This window comes from Athene cunicularia (assembly GCF_003259725.1).
Source record: "Athene cunicularia isolate RWA chromosome 8 unlocalized genomic scaffold, athCun1 chr8_part1, whole genome shotgun sequence".
NCBI classification, from domain to species: Eukaryota; Metazoa; Chordata; class Aves; order Strigiformes; family Strigidae; genus Athene; species Athene cunicularia.
The window spans coordinates 15,861,701-15,876,288 of record NW_020799109.1 but is presented as its reverse complement, the minus strand read 5'-3'; the positions used below and the strand labels follow the sequence as shown (position 1 = coordinate 15,876,288).

The 14,588-nt window shown below is 44.8% G+C and overlaps 2 protein-coding genes across 2 annotated transcripts in view; one reads left to right on the top strand and one right to left on the bottom strand.

The window, feature by feature from the left end:
• DNASE2B (deoxyribonuclease 2 beta) overlaps positions 1 to 3,928 on the bottom strand; it is an 11,764-nt gene extending 7,836 nt beyond the window's left edge. The window contains exon 1 of the mRNA XM_026854471.1: positions 3,702 to 3,928. Within this exon, the coding sequence (XP_026710272.1) occupies positions 3,702 to 3,814 (113 nt within the window). The 5' untranslated portion in view covers positions 3,815 to 3,928. The remainder of the gene's footprint in view (positions 1 to 3,701) is intronic.
• Positions 3,929 to 5,384: 1,456 nt separating this feature from the next.
• On the top strand, positions 5,385 to 13,074 carry LOC113482838 (uricase-like). Its single transcript, XM_026853908.1, has 8 exons — positions 5,385 to 5,405; positions 5,895 to 6,158; positions 6,887 to 7,003; positions 7,128 to 7,206; positions 10,436 to 10,622; positions 11,124 to 11,247; positions 11,654 to 11,737; positions 12,739 to 13,074. Exons 1-8 carry the CDS (start codon positions 5,385 to 5,387, stop codon positions 12,874 to 12,876), a joined length of 1,014 nt encoding a protein of 337 aa, XP_026709709.1. The 3' UTR covers positions 12,877 to 13,074.
• Positions 13,075 to 14,588: the final 1,514 nt, after the last annotated feature.

The following is a 14,588-nucleotide window of genomic DNA, read 5'->3' as shown; positions in this document are numbered from 1 at the left end:
GGAGGGGAGGGGAGGGGAGGGGAGGGGAGGGGAGGGGAGGGGAGGGGAGGGGAGGGGAGGGGAGGGGAGGGGAGGGGAGGGGAGGGGAGGGGAGGGGAGGGGAGGGGAGGGGAGGGGAGGGGAGGGGAGGGGAGGGGAGGGGAGGGGAGGGGAGGGGAGGGGAGGGGAGGGGAGGGGAGGGGAGGGGAGGGGAGGGGAGGGGAGGGGAGGGGAGGGGAGGGGAGGGGAGGGGAGGGGAGGGGAGGGGAGGGGAGGGGAGGGGAGGGGAGGGGAGGGGAGGGGAGGGGAGGGGAGGGGAGGGGAGGGGAGGGGAGGGGAGGGGAGGGGAGGGGAGGGGAGGGGAGGGGAGGGGAGGGGAGGGGAGGGGAGGGGAGGGGAGGGGAGGGGAGGGGAGGGGAGGGGAGGGGAGGGGAGGGGAGGGGAGGGGAGGGGAGGGGAGGGGAGGGGAGGGGAGGGGAGGGGAGGGGAGGGGAGGGGAGGGGAGGGGAGGGGAGGGGAGGGGAGGGGAGGGGAGGGGAGGGGAGGGGAGGGGAGGGGAGGGGAGGGGAGGGGAGGGGAGGGGAGGGGAGGGGAGGGGAGGGGAGGGGAGGGGAGGGGAGGGGAGGGGAGGGGAGGGGAGGGGAGGGGAGGGGAGGGGAGGGGAGGGGAGGGGAGGGGAGGGGAGGGGAGGGGAGGGGAGGGGAGGGGAGGGGAGGGGAGGGGAGGGGAGGGGAGGGGAGGGGAGGGGAGGGGAGGGGAGGGGAGGGGAGGGGAGGGGAGGGGAGGGGAGGGGAGGGGAGGGGAGGGGAGGGGAGGGGAGGGGAGGGGAGGGGAGGGGAGGGGAGGGGAGGGGAGGGGAGGGGAGGGGAGGGGAGGGGAGGGGAGGGGAGGGGAGGGGAGGGGAGGGGAGGGGAGGGGAGGGGAGGGGAGGGGAGGGGAGGGGAGGGGAGGGGAGGGGAGGGGAGGGGAGGGGAGGGGAGGGGAGGGGAGGGGAGGGGAGGGGAGGGGAGGGGAGGGGAGGGGAGGGGAGGGGAGGGGAGGGGAGGGGAGATATATATAGCAAGGCTGGGGAGAGCTGTCCATGCACGAGGCATCACAACAATCCCTTTATATGAAATGAAGATTTGGAAAGGAGAGGTATAGCAGTATGAGCTGATCCAGGAATTAGCATACAAAGCCTTTCCAATCTGCTTTGAAATGTATTGGAAGATTTATGCTCTCAGGGTGTTTACAGCCTTGCAGCTGACAAATCCGTGTTAGCAGGTAAGCTTACAGAAATGGCAGTAGTTGAGCTATCAGTAAATTGCTTGCCATTTCCCAGTGGATACATGTTTTGGCCCTTTCCAGAAAGCCAGTTGAGTGTATTAGCAATTAAAGCAGTATAAAGTCTTCGCTGCTATTTGTGCACAGGAAGTTTCTCGAGAGCTTAGGTATTTGTGGGAGCAGAGTGAAAGTTACTTTCCTGAGAAGCAAGGAAAAGCAAACCTGCCTATTGCCAGTTAGCATTGTCACACTGTTTGCTTGTGACTGTACACTAACTTACCACAAATAATCACATCTTTACTTCTTCTGCCGCCACCACCCCCCAAAAAACTCCAAACAGTGTACATCCATGGCTTCAGTCCTTGACTCAACACTTCTCAGAGAGCAGAGTTTTGGCTTTTATTTGCATGAAAAGCTTCTCACAGAATACAGTGAGTTTGGATGAATAAAGGAAAGACTCTGTGCCCTCCTTATAGAGCTGATCCTACGGCCATTTGCTCTGGTACTCCCTGTGCGAGGTGCAGTGAAGATGGTGGGATGAGCTCCTGCATGGAATGAAAACAGAGCAGAGACTTTTGCCAGCCCAGGCGCTGTGTGTGGGTAGGAACCACAGGCACGGCTGGGGAGCACGGGTGGGATCAGGTCAGATAAGGCAAGTGATTCCTCCAGTTTAGCGGCAACTGAAAGGGTGCATGAATACTGAGTAATTATGGAATACTGCAGGATGAAAACACCGAATAGTAGAAACTCACATAAAGCTCTTGCTAACAATATAAAACTTGCAGTGCTGTGTTTGTTTGAAAAGGGCATTTAAGAGGAAGCTTTGGTTAAGAGGAAGCTTTTCTCAGCAGTTTCAGTTCTGCTTCTCCTATCAGCTTCATAGCAAATAAATCCAGAATCAGGCAAAAGTTGACTATTTCTTGTCAATAAACTAGGATAACCCCTGAAGACAGGCAAGTTTCTCTTTCATTTGCGATGATCTTCAAGGTCTTTTCCAACCTAGACAATTCTGTGATTCTCTGATCATGGCACGTTGGAAAGGAAATCTCCCCTGTCCCTCCTGCTAAATTTGTCAGAAGGGAACATGGTTTTTCCTGTGCAGACCCCCCAGTTGCCATCTGGAACAGGTCCCTTGTTGCTGGTGTTCACACAGAGGCACAGGTGAATTACTCCTAGCCACAGCTTTCAAAGAAATTCTGAGAATTTGGATAGAAAAATCCTGTTCATTTAAGTAATGGATGGTAAAAGTTCTTTTTTTTGTTTTGGTTTGTTTGTGGTTTGGTCTGGTTTTTTGTTTAGCTTTAGCACAAACAGACTCATTCTGCAAGGAATATTTGCAGTTTGTGGAGTAATAAGATTTCTTATACCTTTAAATTGTTGGGTAGCTACACCCACTAAGAGTCTGATTCCTGAAAAAAAACACATTATCCAGAAGGGCCTTGGCAAGGGTGACAGGTCACAGAGATGGACCGGACTCTCATATGTTTGATGCTACGCCTATACAGAGCAAACCCAGCTTGATGGTCCTGCTAGAGTATCCTGCCTGCAGTGTGAGGAGCTCCTGCCTTCCCTGCAGCTAGCTCTGTGTGCAAGGGAAGGGAGTGCAAGAACAGCATCTGCTTCTTTATCACTTGTAACCAAAGTAATCATTGTTCCATGAGAAAGACACTTTTCTTTTGAAATTGGTTGATATTATCTTTGGGAGGCTTCCGTGCTCTTTTTTAAGAGCTCTTGTTTCACTTTTTAAGCGTGGGCTGGATATTATGTAATTATACTTTGCATCTTTCATCTTCAAAGCACGTTAATCCAATTAATCATTTAATACCCAACCTCGGGCTCACTGCTGGCAGCGGGATGGTACCAGCTCTAACGTGCCGGGAGCTCCAGCGGTGGGGAGCGACCTCTGCTCCTCAGTCACACGGCGCGGACGGCGCTTTCTCACAGCGCCACCCCGCCCCGCGCCTCTCCCGCACCCCTCCGGGGGCGGCCCGGCCTCCGCTCCCCCTCAGCGATGGCAGCAGGGGGTCAAGTCCCACCACGCTGCCGTTGGGGTATGAGCGACGAGGCTAAGGGCGAGATACGGATATTTTCCCTCAGGCACGTGCTGGAGCCCCGGCCCGGGCCAGGCGCCCCGGGGGCTGCCGCCGGCGAGCGCAGCCTTGGCACCCGAACACACGTTACGCTCCCTTTGATGGTGAGACAAGAACGCTGTGTAAAACGGCGATTATTTTGCAGTTAGTCACAATGCAGTAGGGTGGTTGGCTCAGTGAAAGGAAGTCACAGTTCAGTAATTTATCCTAGGTTTTTCAAATGCAAAATTCAGCTACTACTCGCAGGCAAACAGGAGTAAAACAGTGATTGCTATGCATTACTCCTCAGTGATCCACCTCCTTCATGCGGTTTAACCTCAAGTGTTATTTACTCACCCAGAGTTTCTCCTCTGTGTCGTATTTACTTACCAATCGACTGTCTCCCCGTCTTCATTCCTGCAGGAAATCTCAGCGGCCCACAGGGGTGCGGAGGAGAGAAGCAATAGTAAAGCAGGGTGACACCATGCAGGTCCCGCGGGCATTTTGGTTTCTCAGCTGCACAAGGCAAGCACTGAGGAGGCTCTAAAAGGAGAAGTTGCGCGGCGTTTAACTGTCAGCTCCTGCTGTAGGATGCAGTGAGCACAGCCTGGGCGGCTGCCCGGGACAGCAGAGCCGGCTCGGGGAGTCAGGCCCCCACCGCAGGGACGGCTGTGGGCAGCGGGGCCACGGCTCCCGGCACCCGCTGGAAACTGCTCACCATGTCTTTGGGCAACAAAAGGGCAAAATGACAGTTGTCAAGTTATAGTTTTGAGAAAACTTACCCTCGTATTTTAGGAGGTAGTATTCTACTTTAACAAAAAACCCCAAACAAACAAAAACAAACCAGAAAACAAAGCTGTAGAAACCGAAACCTTGTTTTCTTTTTAGTGCTGCATGACTGAAGTATAATTTTTTTTCACAACTATATGAAGAAACCTCAGTGTTCAGACAAGCAAAACAAAATAATTTCCATCTCACTACCTCTCCATCCAGCCCTGGCAGCAGGCACATTCCTGCCAAGGGGGTGTCTGGTGCAGCACTGAGCCCTGCCCAGTTCTGGCTCTGGCAGTGGGGCCTCCACTTGTCTGTGGGGATTGAGCCTGCAGGGACTGACAGTCACAGAAAACACTTTGATCTCTGAGCCACAGTAATTTACTTACAATTAGTTAATATATTTTTTTTTTAATTATCTTTTAAGTGCATTAGCATTTCTCTTAGGAACAAATGTGTGAATTGAGCAATTTTACATCTGGTAGTCTTTTAGCAACTCACACATAAAAAGCTTCAATTTGTATTTTGGTGTGTAAAATATTCTTTCTCCCTTCTCATTATGCTTACATTAAAAGGTGTTGATTTACATTAAAAGACGTTGATACCAAGTATGGGATATTTCAGCCTCAGGGACTTGTGCAAGAATCTTTGGATATAGCATAACAGAAATCTTCACAACCTTCAGAGAATTTTGTCTCCTTTCTAGTACAGCCTTTCCAACACTGTAATATTTAGATGTGTAAATTGGGTGTGTTTGACAGAAGCAGGATAAAACTGAATAAGGCTGAATAAAGCTTAGCACAAACAAAACCAACAATCCCAGAAAGCCAGGATTTTGGAGGTGTGGATCGAGAACTGAATTTTGCTGCTCAGACTCGTTTCTGATCCCTTTGGTGGGAGATCAGAGCCATAACATAGTTATGAGGAACTGCTTTCAATGAGCCCAGCTCAGTCTGTCTTTTCTCCTTGCTCTCAGGAACTGCAGTGTGCACAGAGTGGGTAATAAAACACACAACATGCCGAGAATGTGTCAGCTGTTCCCATTTTCTGTTTGGGACTTCTGCCTGCTTACAAAGCAACCTTCCTGTCCCTCATGAAGAATTGCTTTGATACTCATTGCTTCCACTCAGCCTTGTGCCCCTGAGTGTGTGATGGGGGCCAGCCCTGGGGAGATGGAGTGCCTGCTGGGCTCTGCCTGCTAATGGGGGGCTCTGCCTGCTAACGGGGGGCTCTGCCATGCAGGATGCTGACCGTGTTTTAACAGCTTCTGCATGAAAACAGGTAGGGCTTAGTGCATTGCACATGTGGCGCCTGACAGCAGTTGTGAGAGCTAGGAGCTGGAGGACTAGGAGGTGGTGAAAGTCCTTGGTGCCAGGGAAAATCGGGAGTGGTATCTGGAGAGGCGCAGCCCAGCCCAGCAGGGCCAGTCCCAGTGGAGTGGCAGCGGAGGGTGCGGGTGTGAATGCTGCCTGCTCTCTGCACGGCTGTACCTGCAGTGACTGAATGCACTGCGACACTCTGGCTTCAGAAAGAGGTGATGGAGGGGAGAGTCAGTGAAGGTCTATAGTCAGGGCTAATTCAAAGATGATGAACTAGAGAGACTAGTTCACTGTTACTCGTGTTATATGATCTGCCCCCCATAAAATTTTAAAATTCTATCACACCTGCTACTAATGTAATAGCTTCCTAAAGTGTTTTTTCTTCCCGCCAGGGCTTTGCAATGTATAATGAAAATATTTTCATTATCACAGGTAACCACTGAAATAAAGGCCATAAACATTGTCTATGTTTCATTGAACTGAGCACACTCAGGCTTCCACTGCGTTCCTTTACAACTGCCATGTATTTTCTCTCCAGATCAAGGATGTAGAAGTCCTCAACTGTGAATATGGGAAGAACACAATTAAGTTCCTTCGCCTTCATAGAGAAGGGAAGAAGCACTTTGTTAAAGAAGTGGAAGTGTGCACGCATCTCCGTCTGACTTCTGCTCATGAATACCTGGATGGAAACAACTCTCTTGTGATACCTACAGACACCATAAAGAATATTGTCCTTGTGTTGGCCAAAAAAAATGGGGTATATTTTAACTAGTCTTGCTGTTTCTTATGACTTCATTTGGAAGTGTTTGTTACATTAACTTTTTGTTTTCAAAATGCATCAAAATAATCTCTCCCCTATTGGCATGTCAGATCAGCACTAGTCACCTTCAGTGATTTGGGAGAGAATTTTTTCTCTTCCAGTGCTTATTCTGTGGACTCCTTAGTTTTCCAAAACCTTTTTTGTTGTTGATTTGTCATAGAAGATCCATCTTTTAAAAAATTTAATAGCACATAATAATGCATTATTCCTATATAGCATTTTTAAACAGGTCTCAAAGTCTGCAAGACTCCTTTTAATTGTTAACTGTGCTCTTATATCCCTCAGTTGCATCTATCATAATGACAATCTGTAGCATAAATTGTCTCAGTAATGAAATCCCATCTTTAGTCTGTAAAGCTCAATCAGAATATCACTATGATTATTTCAGCATTATATCCTCAAAGTGTAAGGCTTCTGTAGCAGTTTCTCTCAGTTCAAGGACTGCAGCTCACTATACCAGAGAACGGGGGATTTTTGACGTGACTGTAGCTATTTGCAGTGTATGCTGCAAGCTGATCAAATGACTAGGCACAGTGCGGAAAATCAGAAATGACAGAAATCTGAATTTCTAACATTGATCCTTCCCAAATATTTACAACAATCAGAACAATTTATTTTTGTACGAGGTAATTGCTTCTTTCTAATAATACTGTTTGTTGTCTTAGATCCCAACTTTAGAACAATTTGCTATAGATATCTGCAAACACTTCATGACAACATTTTGCCAAGTGGCGTACGTCAAAACCTATGTTCAGGAAGTACCATGGCAACGTCTACATGAGGTATCTAAAATACTAATGCATTCAGTTTGTTTATGCTGGAGCCATTGTCACTCTCTTAGTTCCTGTTTTAAAGTTAAGATAGTATTTATTGCACCTTTACTTACATGTCTGCCCTAAATTGCAGAATGGAGCTCCCCACATCCACTCATTCATATGTGTTCCTGATGGGATCCGCTTTTGCGAAGCTGAGCAGTGCCGAAATGGTGAGAAAAGAATTTGCAACTTTCCCTACTTCTCTGTAAAGATTTCCACCGATGAGAGATGAAGATGGCTTTAGACATAGCTAAAGGTGTTACAGGGCTTACAGCACAGCCAAACCACTCCAGAGGTCTGAAACAAATAATACTTTTATAAGTCTAATTTTGCAGCCCTTGATCTCTGAGACACGGCCGGAGAACTACTGTAGCTCTCATTCGTATGTATATCCTAAACATACAACAGCACATCCAGCAAAACTGCTATACATTGTCACAGGATTTAATAGCCTTCTGAGAACGGTCTGCTCACTTTTTCACATGACACTATATTCTGCAGTCACTATTATCATTACCCTATAGAGAATGTATCATGAAACCACACTGCTGTAGGCCAATTGCCTAGTTTGTGGTTATTTTCAAAACCATGTCAACATGCCTTGGTTTTATTTCTCAGAAAGATGCAATTTTGTTGCTGCAAGCCAAGCTGGCTTGAACATCATGAGCCCTCAGGTCTATGTGCAAACAATTTTTCATATGAAAATACTTCAGAGTGTTCTTACTATTTTTGCATGCCATGCATAAACAAAACACCATTTGGCTTCAATAAGAGTTTTGTGAACTCAAAAGACATAGACTTTCAAGCTCAACTGTCATTCCAAAGGGAGAATAAAAATTATCTCTTCTTGCTATGACTCACAAGAAGAGTGTAAATTCAATCTCACTGTGTTGGTGTTTCATTTAATCCATCTCTCAGACTACTGAGAACTGAGCTGAGACCACTGCATCATTTAACACAGTGGGTTTAGCAATTTTAGACATTAGTTCAGTATCTATTACTGCCCTAATGTAACTTAGAATTATTTCCCGTCTTCTCCTCTCTCCCTGTTTCTCTAATGTGTCAGGATTAGGACTGGTGGCTAGACAAGTTTTACTTGCAGACAGGACAAAAGTTCTGAAAGCTGCATTTGAGCATTGGCCCTGTCTTCCTACTGAAAAAAAAGAGAGAGCCTGTACAAGTCTCTGGTGCCTCTTGACCTAATCTTTTTAAATGTTCCTAGTAATGTTAACTACTACTGTACTTTTGGCAGCTTCAATAGTATTGACTTTGGTTTCTGGAAAATGTAAAGAAAGAAACCTGAATTAAAAAAAAAAAAAAAAAAAAAAAAAAAAAAAAAAAAAAAACTTGAAAAGCTGCTGCTCTTAATATACAGATTGAATTAAATTCAGCATGAGATTCTGCAATTTCAGGTTCTACACAAACAAAAAGTCTTTAAAGCTTACTGAAGAAATTGCCTTTCCTTCTTAATCTTCCCTTCATGTAGCCTTTTAGCTGTTTCTTTAGGATTCCCTGCCTAGATGAACAATAACCAAAGACAAGATTTTCAAATCCCTTTTATTTTTCTTATAAGAGAACCTTCTCTATCTTTAGCATCCTCCTATGCACCTATCAGCCAGACACAGAAATTTATTTCTCAGTTAATCTTACCTTTTAACACTTTTCTCATAATTAAACTTTAATAGAATTATTTTTTGCTGTTGTATTGGCTGATAAAAGGCTCAGAGTTTTATGGAAACTGAAAACATCATAAATAACTTAACAGTGTCAACATTTGACAGCTGGAGACAGCACAAGCACAAAACATACTGAAAACACAGCACAGCTGCTCACCTCAAAATCTTTGCCTAGGCGTTATATTCTTCAGTGCAAGTTCCAGGTGGATTGCTGCACAGCCAGTCACTCAGCCAGCCTTTTGGTAAATCATTCACTGCAAGGAGCTCTTTCAAACAATGCTATGTATTTGAATATGAGATAAATATATCGCCAGGTTCACTAACAGTATCTGCACTACAGTAATACCTGTGTATTACAGTCTTATACCCAAGCAATGAATTCATCAGGATCTGAACAAACCCTAGAATATCCTGTCCAAGGATAGTCTCTTCTTTAGATTTTTTTTAGAGCTTTAGTAAATAAATAACAGGGGAATGTAGCCAAAATTATAGATACGCCTCCTTGGACTCATTCAAAAATGATGATGAATGTAAACAAGAGAAGAAATAGGTTAAATCCAGTTTTGATAATTTCCAGTGACAGAGCAGTTTTAAAAAACCTCTAAACAAATATGTGATTTAGAAATATCCATCATAATGAAATTATTTCCAGTATAAATTCCTGCAAAGACACAGTTTAAAGACAAAGTCTGTTAGTTTTCCCAATCCAAGGCAGGATTACTCTGTGCCAGACATATTCAAGGATTACATTTGAACTACCTACTGTGAGCAGCAAGAGCAGCATAGAAACAGCAGCCTGGGCTTCAGCCACTGTGTCTGTACAGGTTCTGAATAAGCCTGCATGCCATAAAGTTTCTCTTTTCTGAGAAGAAAAGCTTTTCTGAGAAGAAAAGCTGCTTTTTTGGCAGCTCTGGTCAGTGAAATTTTCAGTTATCAGTTTGGTGTGCTCTAGATGACTGACTGCTTGAAATTGTTTATCTGGCATCCTAAACGTTTGTCAGAAGAGAAAGTTTAGGATACAACTGGTTTTTAGATTATAATCGACCCATGCAGCAGTAACCTACAACAGCACATTTTATAAATAGTGCCTAAGAGCAAAACTGCTGTCAGTTTGAACCTGTGGGTGGCATCTGTATCAGTGCCAGTTCCTGCTAATTAGCTGAACTGCAGGGATTTGCATTGGCTCCTTGCCCTCTAGTTTTTACAGATGCAAAACTCCCAACAGGATGGGTATGTAAAGTGAATTTCTGACTGAGGCTCCAAGTCTTTGTACAGAGCGTTTCTACATGTCTGTGTTGTTAGAAATGGCTCACCACACCTCTTCTGTACACTGCAGCAGTAGTAGCCTATTCATTTCCCTTTAGAGCAATTAGTCTCTGAACTGCTATCAGTGAGAGCCAACCCAAGGCATGTCCCAGCTCCAAGGAGGTGAGATGAAGGGTGTCCTCAGCTCTCCTTGAATGCAGGTCACTTGATAGGCTTCTCTGTTTTCTAGTTTGCCCTCTGAGTTCAGTAGTTTCTTGTCTTGTTTCTTACCTTTCTGCTAACATCAGTGCACAGAATATAATTTTTAAAAGTAGTTAGGCTTGCAACAGAAGCACATGAGTGAGTCCTGGAGAGACCGCTTCATGGCTCCAAAGCTATCACTGCAAGTATGCACCCAGAGGTTTCTTTCTCTCTGCATGAAAATGAGCTGATATCATCTCGTATTTTTGGATCACAGGTCCTCTGGTTGTTTTTGCTGGAATTAAAGATCTGAAACTTATGAAGACCACACAGTCTGGATTTGAAGGCTTCTATAAGGATGAATACACTACTCTTCCTGAAAGAAATGACAGGATTTTATGTGGAGAGCTGTTCTGCAAATGGTCATATGGCGAATGCAAGGATTTTGACTTTGACTGCATATGGTATACATCAAATCAATATTTATTACCTAATCTATGATCTCAAAGTCCCTCTACACAATACAGCAGGTGTAAGGGCAAGATCTACAGTTGCTGTGCACCAGCTGCTCTCACAGATCTCAGCAGTGGCGCTAAGCACTTGTTAGGAGGGGTGAGAGGGGGTACTTCTTGGGGGGTACTCCTCTCTCTGGTGCTGCATCAGCAGGCAGCATTTAAATGAACTGTTCAGTGTTCAGCACAGAACACTTTAGGAGAACAAACTAACAATTAATTTAAGTACTTTTAGCAAAACACCTATTTGTGAATTATAGAGCTGGGGGAGTGGAATTTGGAGGTGACAGGGCAAAGAAATTCCTCTTCCATAAAATCCCATGTGCTATGTATTTGTCAGAAAAGACAGAGAAAATATGAAAAAAAAAAACCCAAACCCTCTACATTGAAACATTATGGATCTAGACAGAGACAACTGATACAAGGTTTTGTAAGAATCTGTGTTACCTTTAGGAACAAAATTCGTGAATGTATCCTTGAAGCCTTTTCTGGGCCACCTGACTGTGGGGAATATTCACCCTCTTACCAGAAAACTGTCAACAGTATCCAGATGCTCGTCCTTTCCAAAGTGTCACAGGTATCTTCCTTCCTCCTGCTGATATTTTACTTAAACAATAGTGAATGTTAATGGGACCACTGAGAAGACAAAAATGAGCCTATTGCTTCCTCTGGCAATCCCAAGTAAGACTGGAAACTGGTGGCACAGCTAGATGGTCTGAAAAAATATGAACACGCTGAGAAGTTCATATGCTGCTCCTCAGTTGTGAACACAACGGGTGAGAATATCAGTGCTTTGCAGGACATGAGTAAAGGTGGGAGGGGTGATACAACATTGTCTACATGTTCAATAGATTGTATTTGATCAACTGGACATATGGGGGTGGGGGATGTCATTGCTTTTCTTTGCAGTGAGTGAGAAGACTGCCAAGCTGTTGGCTGAAAAGGCGTCCTACTCATTGTCTCATTCATTTTCATGGTTTCAGGTACAGGTCATAGAAACTGTGTTGAACAACACTTTTTATAATGTCGTAGACATGAAGAATCTAGGCTTGACCAATGACAAAGAAGTAAGTAAATGCTCCAAACACAACTTGGCCTGGACTCTTTAGAAACAGTCAGCCTTAAAGCATAGCAGCAATTCTGCATAGAACAGAGTTAAAAGGAGGAAACTCTCCCCCAGCCCCAGTGAAAGCTCCACCTTACCTCTGAAAGAGATTTACACTGATTACAGAAGGATAATTGTCTTCTTGTGTTACTGATAAAAGCTAAAGGAGCACAGTGGAATGCTTTGGAGATCAAAGGGATATGTAACAGACGTCTGAAAAATCATTTCTGTTTTCTCCACTGAATTTGACTTTTAGTTATAATGCAACCTTGGTGCAGTAGGGTTACAGGTAGGTTAGCTGGGCCATAGGCTAACTCCAGGTGACAGAAGACAAGGCCAGGTTGGACGGGGCTTTGAGCAACCTGATCTAGTGGAAGGTGTCCCTGCCCATGGCAGGCGGGTTGGAACGGGGTGATCTTTAGGGTCCTTCCCAGCCCAAACCATTCTGTGAGTCTATGGAGACCAGCACTTTAAGGGAGCAGTGAAAGGATGTTTCCGTAGCCATTAGGATCCAAAGCAGATTGATCCAACAGTGGACAATGTATAAGCCTGGGATCAGGCAGAGAGTGAGAGATGGAAGGGATGAGATATATTTGCTCCTCCCTCCACAGCTGCTCTAGTTGATAGCCAGGTCTCACTGAAAGTCTGTTATCATCATGCAGCAGAGAGAAACTGGGTTATTCCATTTTGCATCAATGGTCTATAGTCTGTTTATGCTCTAGTCTCCCTCCCTAAATTGTGATTCTGCTGCCATCCTATCTTACCCTTGCCCTCTTTTAGGTGGACATTACAGATCCACTTTTACTTGAGATAACAGCAACATCTAACACTGATGTTCATAAGAGAAGGAAAGGGCCTGGGCATGATTTTATGAGGAGATGAATAGCTGCAGTTTCTGCCGTGATGATGCTGGCACATCCTTGTCTCAGAAATGACCTTTGTGTTTGTGCTCATCTCGCTCAGGTTCTGGTTCCAGTGGAAACTCCGTATGGCTCCTGCGCTTGCACGCTTGGCAGGAAGAAGTTCTTAGAAGCACAGAGCCATGTGCTAAAAGATGACAGGCAAAGTCACTTTGGACTGGCAGCTGCTCAGGGAAACTAAATCTCTTGGCTACACTCACATCTTCCTGATAAACTTAACAGTATGGCTTTCCTATCAACGTACACTCCTCATTGGCCTCTTCCATTGCTGACTACTTTTCCCTCTATGAACTCCTGAGGTTGGGATTTCTGAAGGACCCTTAGGAATTCAGAAATCAAAGTCTGTCCCTGAATCTCAGTGTGATTTGCAGATTGAAATCCCCTACGCTCTTTTGAAAATCCCAGCTGGAAACATTATAGTCAATTAATTTTTAAACCATCTATTCCCAGACCTTTTAATGAAACAATTAATTTGATGGTGTCTGTACAATGCTTTTGACATGTAAAATCAGCAACTCTATATTCTATTTACTGATGTTCCTTCAGTAAAATGAATATACAGGCATGAGACCAGATGTTTCATTGATGTAATTTGTCATGACCCCTTGATGCCACACTGCTCTACAGAGCTGATGTTCGGACCCAGTAACTGAATAGGGAATCAGTCAGACACTGATTTCCTTGTGAAGGAAATTAAAAAAAAAAATAATTTGAAAGTCTCTATCTCCTTTGCAGTCTGAATAGTTACAGCTGTTGACTAATTTCTCTGCATGTATTCTGACTGCATGACTGCTCTTACTACTCATCAGACTATACAGTTACTATACAAGTACTCTTATATTAATCACTGAGGTGTTTGAAGTTTTGGGCTATCTACAGAAGTATAATTAAATAGTTTTCTTTAGTCTAATAATCTCATCATGACTTCTGAGAAGGCAGAAGTCAACCTAAGTCATCCTATTACTTTTGGGAAGGGTAGGGAGAAAGCTAGACAAGACAGACAATGCATATCTTTCTTTAGTTACCCTGGCTGATAGCTTTGAACATAGAGATAAAACTGTAAAGCCAACAACTCTCATCTCAAACCGATGCCCCCTCTGTGGGAGTGTTTAAGGCCAGGCTTTGAGCAACCTGGTCTAGTGGAAAGTGTCCCTGCCCATGGCAGGGGGGTTGGCATTAGATGATCTTTAATGTCCCTTCCAACCCAAACCCTTCTGTGATTCTATGATTCTGTGATTTGCAGCAGAAATCCTGATCAACTCTGACAGCTTCTAGCCATTGCTCTCATTTCTCCGAGTGTCATTTTCACAGACTCCATGTGACAGAGTGCAAATCCAGTGGAAAGTGCCCAAAGGTACTTCTGAAAACTGCAATTCAGTTGCCTTTGTGCCTTCTCAATTGGCAGACCTGCAGCATTCCTCTGGGTACGATCTTTAAATTCATAGGCACTGAAAGTGAGGAACATGTCCTGCACCATGTGACATCTTGAGGTGCTTTGCAAGATAGGAACTTGCCTTGATGAGCAGGACATAACAGATGTGAAGAGAAGACACTGTTCACAAGCCTGAGATATCTTCTGAAAAACAACAGGAGAAATGACAGCACAGAGTGAAGCTGTCCCAGATAAGCTGTTCTCTGGTCACTACACAATTCTGAAAATTTTATTTACAACACTTTTAGCTTTTGCTGGGGACATTCTTTCTTGTTAGATTGTGTTGTACTGTACCTGTGGGCTTATGTCTTACTATTTCTGCTATTTTTAGGTGCTTGTAATTTATTAAGGTATCTTTTAAGGGCAAATAAAGAGCAACATCAAAAAACAAACTAGTATTTGACTATTTATCAAATAAGAAACAATTTACTACTTATACATAAATTCAAACATTGTAAATA